Here is a 12717-nt window from a genome sequence, read left to right on the forward strand (position 1 = left end):
GAAAACAGGATCTTTACAGGAAATCTTTACAGGATCTTTACAGGATCTTTACAGGAAAGTTACAAAAAGATCCTGTTTCTCAATGAACGACACGAACAACACAGTACCAGGGATGGGGGGAGGGGGGGGGGGGGGTCAGAGAGAACAGGGTGTGAGGGGGAGGGAGGGGTGGGTGGGTGAGGGAGGGGGGGGGGGGGCAGAGAGAACAGGGTGTGAGGGGGAGGGAGGGGTGGGTGGGTGAGGGAGGGGGGGGTCAGAGAGAACAGGGTGTGAGGGGGAGGGAGGGGTGGGTGAGGGAGGGGGGGGGTCAGAGAGAACAGGGTGTGAGGGGGAGGGAGGGGTGGGTGGGTGAGGGAGGGGGGGGCAGAGAGAACAGGGTTTGAGGGGGAGGGGTGGGTGGGTGAGGGAGGGGGGGGGGGGTCAGAGAGAACAGGGTGTGAGGGGGAGGGAGGGGTGGGTGGGTGAGGGAGGGGGGGGGCAGAGAGAACAGGGTGTGAGGGGGAGGGAGGGGTGGGTGGGTGAGGGAGGGGGGGGCAGAGAGAACAGGGTTTGACTGGGGGAGGGGGGTCAGAGAGAACAGGGTTTGACTGGGGGAGGGAGGGGTGGGTGGGTGAGGGAGGGGGGGGGGTCAGAGAGAACAGGGTTTGACTGGGGGAGGGGGTGTCAGAGAGAGCAGGGTGTTACTCAGGGAGGGGGGGTGGGTGTCAGAGAGAGCAGGGTGTGCATTGAGTGGATGCTCTTCAAGTGTGGAGTCCTCTGAGCCCCCCCTCTAGGAGGCCCCCCCTCTAGGAGGCCCCCCCGGTCTGCTGTTGGAATACGTCGATGGTATCTTCATCCTCCATCTCCAGCTGCAAACACCAAACACACACACGCAATGTTAACACTCTCCCCCCACTGGGAAATAACCAGAATAATAACTGTATTTGTATAGAGCTTTTCCTGCAAACGTTGCAGCTCAAAGTGCTCCAATCATTATATGATCATAATGTAATGATTTAGTAATTTAACGGCAATATTAAAAAGATGGGTTTTTAGTCTTGACTTGAACATAATGTGCTGAGGTTGCATCCCTAATGTAAACTGGCAGTGAGACACAATCTGGAGCATAACATGAGAATGCAGCCTCACCAGATCTCTTCTTTTGTACATGAAAACAGCACCAGAAGACCTTATTGTATAGAAACTGAAGTGGCTGACCAGGGGGTATTCCATCAACGTCTCTAAAGGAAAATCCAGGCTGATGTTTTTATAAATCTTGTTTTAGACAGATTAATCAAAATACAGCCAGGTTTTTCTTTTTAATAAGTCTCGTGAAATTTATCATAATAAGCCTGGATTTACCTTGAGCGACATTGATGGAATACCCCCCCCCCCCCTGAAATATGTTCACTAACCTGCGCAGGTGTGTCCGTCTCATTGATGCGCTTTCCATCAAACATAAACCTAATCTCTCTGATTGATAAACCCTGTTGAAAGACAGAAAACGTTAACACGCATATAAAAACACACAAACAAAAGAATAAAAAAGAACCAGTTGTCAACCAACAAGTAAAACAAACCTTTACTGGTCTGAAAGACTTAATAGGTGCAAGCTAAACATGACAGAATTAGGCTGCACCCATCTATGATCAGGTGGGCAGCAAGCATCATCTGGCTTATGGGAGGTCCATAAGATCCTATCTGATCTACAAGGCACCTCGGGTGAAGGGGACAGGGATTGCAACTGTACAGGGCCCAATGCGTTCTACAGGGTTCTACAGGGTTCCCACTCCTTCTGAAACATCAAACTCAAGCACCTTTCAAGGACTTTCAAGACTCAATTCCCTCAAATTCAAGGACCCAACACGGCATAGTTTGAGACAGATGTAGATGAGAATTTATATAATAGGAAGTATCCGCTCACAGACAACAATTAAAAAGAGAGGCTTGAATGTAGAGGCTTGAACACCAGATGGTCTCTTGCCTTCTCTACCACAGCACAGCAAAACAAAAGATTGTGAAATATGTGTAAAGTTAAGCAATACAGACTTATTTACTAGTTGACGAGCTAAGTAAAACATTTTTGAATATATATATTTTTTTAGAGAGAGAGGGGGGAATTCAAGCACTTCCAATGACCCCATGTCTATTTTCAAAAACTTTTAAAACCTTGATTTTTTTTCTCTCAAATTCACAAACTTTCAAGGATTTCAAGGACCCGTGGGAGCCCTGTTTCTATCATCATCTAGAAGAGAAGTCTTCTTACCTGTGTTTCACAGTACGCCTTCATCAGTTTGCTGAGCGGCATGTGCCTTTTGATTTTGAACTTGACAACCTTGCCATCTTGACCGGCGACTTTGAGGTTGATTGGGTCATTCCCGGTCTTGACACCTTCCTTCAAAACACAGCGATAAACGACACATGTTAGAGAGACAGTTACAGTAGTATTAAGGGGACTGGGGGATGTTGTGGTACACTACTGATTGCCAGTGGCGGCTGGTGCAAAATTTTTTGGGTGGGGCACAGCAGTGTGGCGGGGGGGTCCTCTTTCGCGCACGCACGGCCATAAAACACGCACTGGCATTACAACCACTGTATAATTTCAACTTTCACCCTTAAAATGACCGTGTGGGCCATGGAGAAGTTACCCTGTCAACTACAGACACTGAGGTGGAAGAGTGACCGGTCTATGGACGTCGGTACGGTCCAATACCCAGTGTCAGACAAGGAGGAAGTCTAGTCAACAAGGCTAGTACAGGCCTCACAGCTACACTCAGGTTAATAAAGGTAGCAGATGAATATGTGTACTATGTGTCTGTGTGACATGGCTACATCAATGAGCAGAGATGAATGCTGCAGTCAGTAGTACAGTAACTATCTATTTCATAGACACATGATGGATGATGATGGAGAGTGATGGTGGTCAACACATCACAGCAGGTCAACACATTCAATGATGTATCACAACCAGACCATGTCAGAAACACAACCAGACCATGTCAGAAACACAACCAGACCATGTCAGAAACACAACCAGACCATGTCAGAAACACAACCAGACCATGTCTGTATCACAACCAGACCATGTCAGAAACACAACCAGACCATGTCAGAAACACAACCAGACCATGTCTGTATCACAACCAGACCATGTCAGAAACACAACCAGACCATGTCAGAAACACAACCAGACCATGTCAGAAACACAACCAGACCATGTCTGTATCACAACCAGACCATGTCAGAAACACAACCAGACCATGTCAGAAACACAACCAGACCATGTCAGAAACACAACCAGACCATGTCTGTATCACAACCAGACCATGTCAGAAACACAACCAGACCATGTCAGAAACACAACCAGACCATGTCAGAAACACAACCAGACCATGTCAGAAACACAACCAGACCATGACTGTAACACAACCAGACCATGTCTGTAACACAACCAGACCATGTCAGAAACACAAACAGACCATGTCTGTAACACAACCAGACCATGTCTGTAACACAACCAGACCATGTCAGAAACACAACCAGACCATGTCTGTAACACAACCAGACCATGTCAGAAACACAACCAGACCATGTCAGAAACACAACAATGCATCAGCTGAGTTAAAGAAAACCAACTCTTACCTTTGATGACAGAACATGAGCCGTGTTTACCCGTACCTCCGCCTTGCCCCGCGCATATTGCTATGAATAGTTCGAAGATAGGTGCTTGCACGTTAGGTGCAAGGCTGCTTGGTTAACCCATTAGCGGGAACATTATTAGTTGCACAAAATAGGCTGATTTAATTGACCATGAACATCAGAGACAGACATTACGAATGTTCATTTAAAATACTCCGGAAGCCCGAAGTCCGGAAAACCGGAAGTCGGGAGTCCTCAGCATAATGCATTGTCTGCAATACAACCGGAGATTTCTTGGCCAGGGCGCACAAATGTGCGTCCTGGCCAAGAAATAGAGACAGCCAATTGGAGCGCTGCTACAGCTCACGTGTAAGCGAAAAGTATTCGTCCTGGCATAGACTTGCATTGACACGGCGCCCCGCGTTCTCTCCCTATGTATTTTAACAGTGAGTTTTACACACACACACACACACACACACACAGATAAAAATGTTTATTGTATTGGAGGATTTTTTAATGAATGCTGATAGGCGCCGACAGAATATCAGCCGCATTTTGTGAATAAAAATGTTTATTTTTTTTATTTTTTTTTACAAATCGGAACTAGGAAGTGAAGGTGGGGGCGGCGCCCCAGCGCCCTCTATCGGCCAGCCGCCACTGCTGATTGCTGTTGGGGAGTTTGATTGGACAACAGGCGTTCCGCGAGGGCTGCTCAGATTTTCCAGAGCGAACTTTACGAACGCAGCTGTCTTTGTTTTCTAAGCCCCGCTCAAAAGCCTGACGTAGCGGTTAGCTTAGCATCATCACTAGCCTCCTCCTCCTCCTCCTCCTCCTACACAGACAAGCGGCTGAGTTACAACGCGAAACACAACAACGCTGCTTACCTTCGGCTTCTCTTCAGACATGACGTGACTGTTGTTGCTGTGTTAAAGCGTTTAAGTGTTTAACTGTGTTAAAAAGGGCTAAAGTAGACGTGAGCGCTGAGCGTCGTTTTTCTCGGGACCGCGATCACGTGAGCGCGCAAATCTATCCCATGCACGCCCCCCGTTAATTATAACACGGTATTATAAGATAGCCAATATACTAACTAGGCTAATAGAAACAGCTATGACTTAAATATATATATATATATATTTATATTTCTTTCTAAGCCGCAAGTACCATATGAGAGAGGCTGTTCTTGTCAGGTATATCAAAGACAGTAGAGCAGGGGCGGGGCTAAGGGGTGGCTAAGGGGCGGGGCTAAGGGGTGGCTACTTGGGCTCAAGCCCCGGATGTTTTACTTTCGGAAAATATGTAGCGGGAATATCAAAATGTTACCCGGATACAGCAATGCTATTATTTTCTGATTGGCTGTTCGGTAGCTATATTTTTAAATTTGATTAGGGTTGCAGACCGAAAAAAGTGCAAACAAACAACTAGACAGGAACACAACACAGGGTACCGTTTGAAATATGGAACTGAAAGAAAACCTTGTACGTCTACAGAATGCTCCATAGATAGTCTGCTGAATATAAATACTACAAGCTGTTCTCCAATATAATCCCTGCACAGTGGATTTCATCACTTTTTCATCAAAACATGTCAGCTTTAGCTGCTTGATTTGGCATCTTATTAACAGCTTTTACATTACTATGGCCCACCATACAGTTTGGAGCGCTAGATCCTGTAGTAAGCAAAGTTCTTCCTGCGGAACCTGTGAAGATCTCCAAGAGCATCACACTTCAAGCATGTGATACCATCATTAGTATAGTATGGTGGACAGACACCAGAGTGTTCCCTTTCCATGAACTGCTAAGCAAGGCTGGAGTCACTGACAGACAGAGAGCATGGGCTACCAGCTAAGACCACATCCATTTGACCTATTCCCTTTCTAAACTACACTGTCAACCCTACAATTATTCAACTCCCATTGTTTTGCTGGTAAGACTGTTGACTGTTATGCATTGTCAAGAAAATGTGAGTCTGAAACAGGGCAATATCGCCATCTGGTGGTTTTGAGTTGACATTGCCAGTTCAGAGCACGTTCTTTACTGGAATGAATGAATGAATGAATGGTCTTTATTGTCATTGCTATAGTACAGGTACCAAACAACGAAATTTGGGAGGGGGGGCTCCCCTGGTGCCAGGAAAGAGAAAAAAAACTAAAAAAACAAGAAGGGAAAGGAGCTGGTTTACATAAATAAAGGCTATGTACACTATCCACTATACTATACTGTACAGATAAAACACTGTGCTGTACTCTATGCTATGCTATACCTATTCTAACATTTCCTATTTCTCTGCAACCTTATGTACCCTAGGGTTGTCACACTGCACTTGGACTGCTTGCCTTGCTTGCCACCATGTGTTGTGGTATTCTGTAGTATGAAAGTAGTTAGGAAAGAATCAGACCGGGAGACACGCAGCTGCTGTTCACTTTCAGGTTTATTCAACTTCGTCTTCCTCACATCCGGAAGTGCATACATCACTTTCGTCACTGCATACATCACTATCATACTAGCGCCCACTGGCGGTATAAACAGGACACAACATTTCCCCCTTTCTTAAAGGAATTACAGTACTCAAAGAAGGCAATATTCTGTAGACTGGTGTCAGTACAATTGAAATAAAATGAAAACTAAGGAAATGAAAATGAATGAATCAACAGAATGAATAACAACAATAAACAGTTTATGACAGTGAAACATGAAATGAACATTCACTTTTGTCCTTGCATTGTAGGACCTTTTTGTACTAAGTTAGAACCGTGTTCTATCCTACCCTTTTAGTACGTTCTCTACGGCACAAAGTCTACCAGCCACCTAGGTGGGTTTCTGACTCTCAGGTTCCTTCTTGGACCTGGTTCATTAAACACATTCTCTGTCTCGGGCACCATGAACTCCTCTAGCTCAATCTCCTTTTCACCACTGGTGCCAGACAGAGCATCCTTGGGGAAGCGTGTAAGCTTGGATGCATTCCATTTTCGACCATCACTGAGCAGATATGTATTCTGTCCTGCTTTACTAACTACTGTCAGCGGTTCTGTGAATCTTGATGATCCCTTTTTTACATGCTCCGGTCTGCGGACACGTACGGTGTCATTCACTTGGAACATGGGCACTTTCGCTCCCCTCATTCTGTCTGTGTACTCCTTACTCTCCTGTTGCTTGCGTCTCACTGTCTCCTGCACTTTCTCATGTGACTTAATTTGTTGTGAGACAGGGAGGACATTTAGTTTTGTACGCATCTTTCTGTTCCTCAGCAACTCAAAGGGAGTAGCTCCTGTAGTAGCATGCGGCGTAGCGCGATAGTTCAGTAAGAACTCTGTTACTGCATGTTTCCATGGCTTGTGCATTCTCTCAGCCGTCTGAATACACTCTTTGAGAACTCGATTAAATCTCTCAATAGCCCCGTTGGCTCTTGGATAATAAACACTGGAACGCAGGTGCTTTATCTCTCTCTCTCCCAGAAAGCTTGCAAAAGCATGGGAGGTAAACTGACATCCGTTGTCAGAGACCAGGAAGGAAGGGTTACCTTCACGACTAAACACTGTAGTCAAGAAGCTAATAACCGCCTCTGTAGTTACAGTAGAGACAAACGCCACCTCTGGCCACTTACTGTAATAGTCTGTGAGTGTAATAGCATAACGGCAGTCCCATGTCGCACAGTCAAAGGGACCAACAATGTCAATGGCCACCTTCTCCCATGGTCCACCTGGCAGTTCCACTGGGGTAAGTGGTGCAGGCGCAGTTTTGGCTGTTTTGTCATTGTATTGACAGGGTACACATGAACCTACTAATGTCTGGACACATCTGTCCATTTGCGGCCACCAATATAGCTCTCGTAGTCTCTGTTTAGTACGCACTATTCCCTGATGCGCTTCATGAGCTAAATTTACAACTTTAGACCGTAGTGTAGTAGGAACCACCACACGGTCGGGGCCTCTCATGACAAGTAGTTCATCCACAGCCAGTTCATCTCTCACTCTAAAATATGGAGCAAGTTCCTTTGTCACATTCTTACTGCATTTTGGCCAACCTTTCTGTATCTGCTGTCTCAGTTGAGTCAGTTCAGGACAGGCCTCACCGGCAGCAGTGAACTCGGTCACAGATATGGCATGTGAGGAACCTGTGAACACAGTAGCCACCATGTCTGGCTCCTCCTCCACCTCTCCTGTCGAAGGCAGAGGGAGTCTGGACAAGCAGTCAGCAGTCACATTACATTTCCCTGGATGGTAAGTGACATCATAAGTAAAGCATAGTAGACGTGCAGACCATCTCGCTATTCTCAGACCTGCGCGACCCGTACCCCTGGAAGTGAGTAGGGTTGTCAACGCTTGGTGGTCTGTGCGTAGGACAAAACGATGTCCCCACAGGTAGGTTCTCCACCTTTCCACCGCCCAAACGCATGCCAGCGCCTCACGCTCGACGGTAGAGTACTTTCTCTCTGCAGGAGAAAGTGTCCTGGACGCAAAAGCTATGGTTCTCTCTGTATTGTCTGGGTGAATCTGGCTCATTACAGCCCCCAATCCATAGTTAGAAGCATCGGTAGTGACATAAGTAGGTAACTCAGGATCATATAATGCTAAGGTAGGACTCTCAGTAATCAGTCTCTTAACCTCAGTAAAACTGGACTCTGCATCCGCTGTCCATTCAAACTTAGTGTCAGTAGATTCCCTGAGTGTAGCACGTAGCGGTTCCACCACAGTAGAGAAGTCAGGTATGAATTTACTATACCACGATGCAAGTCCTAGGAAGGACCGCAGGGAGGATGTGTCGTGCGGGGCAGGCGCGTTCGCCACAGCACTGACCCCGTCTTGGTCAGGATGAAGACCATCTTTGGACACAGTGTGGCCCAGGAAGCGCAGAGCTTTCTGGTTGAACTTACACTTGTGCATGTTCAGTTTAAGTCCCACTTCATTTAGAGCATGTAGCACTCTCCGTAGGCTGACATCGTGATCCTGCTGTGTGATGCCGTAGCAAATCACATCATCCAGGTAGGCCTGTACGCCTGGCAGGCCTGTCAGTACAGTCGACATCATTTTCTGAAAAGCTGAAGGAGCAGAAGCGAGGCCAAATGGCACTCGGCAGAAACGAAAGAGACCCTCATGCGTGATAAACGCAGTTAAATCACGGCTATCTGGATGCAATGGCAACTGGTGATAAGCAGAGGCTAAGTCTATAGTAGAAAAGACTGTGGCTCCACGGAGCTCAGCGAACAGTTCATCCATGTGCGGTAAGGGATGACAGTCACTGATGATTGCCTTATTAGGTTCTCTGAGGTCAACACACAGGCGAGGCTTTCCTCCCCCCTTTCTCTGGGTCACAACTATAGGGGAAACCCATGGAGATGCGTCTATACGTTCTATAACGCCTTTTTCCTGTAGATCTGCGAGCTCATCGGTCACAGCCTGCCTCACTGAGAACGGAAGCCTCCTCAGTTTCTGCTGTACTGGCACAGCATCTGGTTTAACCTGTATTTTGTGCATAAAACCTTTTGCACACCCTAACTCCTGTACTAGAACCTCTGGTTCGGTCTGTGGAGTGGTACTCTGTACAGTAGGTGCTCGGAGCACAGTAGGAGAGCTAGCAGAGCTAACAGTAATAATTTTGTTACCCTCAATGCACATCTGCAATGCTACAAATAAATCTAGTCCCAGCAATGCATTTCCTGATTCAACCACTATCAATGAACCTGTAACTGAATGTCCATTATGAACAACTGTAGCATGCATGCAACCTTTAACAGGAATTTTCTCTCTGGAGTAAGTAAGCAGATTCACTGTAGGCTCAGCAAGGACACATGTATGGAAAAGTGTCTGGTAAGTACTCTCTGGAATAATAGAAACAGATGAGCCTGTATCCACTATCAGCTCAACATCATGGGAATGATAATTTGCATCAACTCGTACAGTACACATAATTTTATCATTCACGACGGCCCCCTGCATGTAAAGCACAGTAACGTCATTCACCACTACCTCACGCACCTCTTTTTGAGCCGATCTACACACCTTGGAAAAATGTCCAACTTTTCCGCATGTATTGCAAGTCACCTTAACCGCCGGGCATGTAGGCTTGTTAGCTAAGTGTCCTGTGGATCCGCATCGGAAGCAGGCGCGCTGATTCCCAGTTGTAGCTGGCTGGCTGTAGACCGTGGCAGGTGCAGTCGTCGTCGGAGCTTTCTTCTTGCCCTTGTCGAACCTCCTCCTCGTCGGCTGTTTCTCGATGGCTCTCACCGAAGCAGTAGCTCCAGAGAGAACGTTGGAGTTCCGTAGTCCAGCCTCGATTTGTAAGGCCATTGAAGTAGCTTTGTCCAGAGACAAGTCCGATTCAAGCAAAAGTCTGTCTCGTATGCGTGTATTAGCAACACGCTCAATCAGTTGATCACAAATCATTTGTTCCTCCATGGCACCAAATTCACAAGCTGCAGCTAGCTCGCGTAATGAAGCAAGGAACTGATTAACCGTCTCGTCAGGACCCTGAGCTCTCTGTCGAAATTTGTGACGTTCAGCAATCACATTCACCTTAGGAACAAAGTACTTTTCCAGTCCATCCACGGCAGAAGTGTAGGTAACACCCGTATCCTTGTACAAGGTTCATATACAGAATTATACAGCTTATCATTTAACATTATGAAAACATCGTCTTTAACTCTAACATTTCCCTGCTGTTTTTCATAATTTATCACGATACAAACATTCTCTCTTTATTCAGGTCGTTTTAACTTTCTTTCATATTTTCTAGTTTAACTGTCATTCAACATCGCCGTACAGATCACACATGAATCTCAATTTGGATTAGAGTTTCTCAAATTGGGTTAGGTACTTAGGTTACAAATATTCCTGAAATCAGTTTGTTAGTCATAGCTTTGAAGCAGGGGAAGACACAACAAACAATCATGTGATGTCAAGCATCACACATGTTCCTCCTGCCACTGCAGTCGATAGGTCAAGAGTCATTCAGTTCTGGAGTGTCATCAGTCTGATCTGATCGATTTCGCGGTTCTAGGCTTCGTTTATCGTAAGGGATGCGTTTACAAATGTCTCTGATTGATAGTTCAGGGTTTTCTTGTCATCTGGGACATTACTGCCCCAGACTGGGTCGTGTGCCTGGACGGGCGTCTCGTTTGGGTCGTCGGGAGGATTTGGTCCCCTCATTCTAAGAGGTAGTGGATCTGAAGAATTCTTCACCGGGTTTGAGACGTAATATTCACTAAATGAATAACCCCTTTGTAGCCCGGGCTTCCACCACTATCCGTCGTTCGAGGGGAACAATGTCACCTCCTTTCAATGGCTCTGTGTATCCACGTATCTCGTTCTGCGATCTTGACAGCAGTTGAGATGCTCAGCAGCACCCCAAATGGCTCAACCCACCGCGGGCTGCGCCAGTGTTCTCCTTCCATCTCGTCGATGAGGATCTGGTCATCAGGTTGTATTCTCGATCCTGTAGGAAACAGAAGGGACTGGCAGATCATTTGTTCTGGCTATTTCCTATTTCCTAAATAGCCATCCACCAGTGTGTTTTCTGTTTCTGCCAAATCTGCTGTCTTTACATATAACGATGAATTGAGTATCAAGGACCCCAATTGAAATATGTACTTTCATGTCACTTGCTTCTGCAAATCTTCTAATAAAGTTTTCAATCAATCAATCAATACTTCCCTATTGTCGTCTACTATGGGTAGTCTAAACCCCTTCTCCCATTTACTATTTCAAATTCATTAATTTCATTTATTTCATTCATTCATTCATTCATTCAATCAATCAAACCCATAGGTCTCAATTTTATTGTCATGTGTGTTTCCATTAGAGAAACACACTCTTCAATGTCCAGGTGTTTGGACACTGTGTTTGATCAATTCGTTCACGAAATGTGCGCCATTATCACTATATATTATTTTATTTTTTTTAATTGTGTGTAATTATATACGTGAAAATGTGCATTAATCCCTGTCAATCACCTTCCCTGCTTTTTGATACATGTCATTAAAAAGACCATGTATCAAATTAGCTGCTGCTTGTAGAGGCTTTGTGGTAATACAATTTTCCCATCTATTCTATAAACTTTGTCATTCGTCCAAATTCGTATTACTCCCCTGGTCTCTGTTCTGTGGATCAGGAGGGGGTCACACTAAAAATAGCAGTTTGTCCTCTGTCTCCCTCCCTCTCTCTCTCTCTCTCTCTCTCTCTCTCTCTCTCTCTCTCTCTCTCTCTCTCTCTCCTCTCCTTGTCTCCTAGTCTCCTCTCCTCGTCTCCTCTACTCGTCTCCTAGTCTCCTCGTCTCCTCTCCTAGTCTCCTCTCCTCGTCTCCTAGTCTCCTAGTCTCCTCTACTCCTCTACTAGTCTCCTAGTCTCCTCTCCTCGTCTCCTCTTCTCGTCTCCTAGTCTCCTCTACTCCTCTACTAGTCTCCTAGTCTCCTCTCCTCGTCTCCTCTACTCGTTTCCTAGTCTCCTCGTCTCCTCTCCTCGTCTCCTAGTCTTTTTATTGCTTTCTCTCCTTCTCTCTCCTGCTTTCTACTGTTTTCTCTCCTTCTCTCTTATCTCTTACACACACACATACACTCGCTCTCTCTGTCACACACACTCTCTCTTATCTCTTACTCAAACACACATTCCCCACAGCCCCCACCTGTGGCCTTCTCCTCTGCTCTCTCTCTGTCACTGAACATACAGTATCCTTAATCTTGCACTAATTCTAACACATACACTTTCTAATTCTACACTTTTCTAATTCTCACTTTCAGTCATAGTTTCAGTTCCATTCTTAGTCTGCTGTTTACCTAACACGAAAGGATATACATTTATCTTTCAAAGTGGATTCCTTTCGTATGTCAAACTCCACAGTCTAATTTCCATTAGTCTACTATTTACATAGCATAAAAAGATATACATCTGTCTTTTAAAGTGGATTCTTTTTGCATGTCAAACAACTCCTATTTTGTACAATTTAGGATAGATAGACTATTCATTTCGATTGCAATCTTTCTTTTTCTATTATAATTCACTTTCATTCATAGTTTCTATTATATTTACCGGTCTTTGTTGCTTATGTCTTGGTCTGGATCTCGTCAGCCGTCCTTTTGGAGGAGAAAGGTTCGACATCTAACGCACCGGCC

General features: G+C 45.5%; 1 protein-coding gene across 1 annotated transcript; it reads right to left on the reverse strand.

The window, feature by feature from the left end:
• Positions 1–785: 785 nt before the first annotated feature.
• Positions 786–4523, reverse strand: LOC308168491 (small ubiquitin-related modifier 3-like; the record flags this gene model as incomplete). Its single annotated transcript, XM_080543091.1, has 4 exons — positions 786–848; positions 1395–1466; positions 2246–2374; positions 4503–4523. The coding sequence occupies 4 exons, from the start codon at positions 4521–4523 to the stop codon at positions 786–788; spliced, it is 285 nt and encodes a 94-aa protein (XP_080399217.1).
• Between the last annotated feature and the right edge of the window lie 8194 nt (positions 4524–12717).

Source organism: Nansenia antarctica (genome assembly GCF_963989245.1).
Source record: "Nansenia antarctica genome assembly, chromosome: 12".
In the NCBI taxonomy this organism is placed as follows: Eukaryota; Metazoa; Chordata; class Actinopteri; order Argentiniformes; family Microstomatidae; genus Nansenia; species Nansenia antarctica.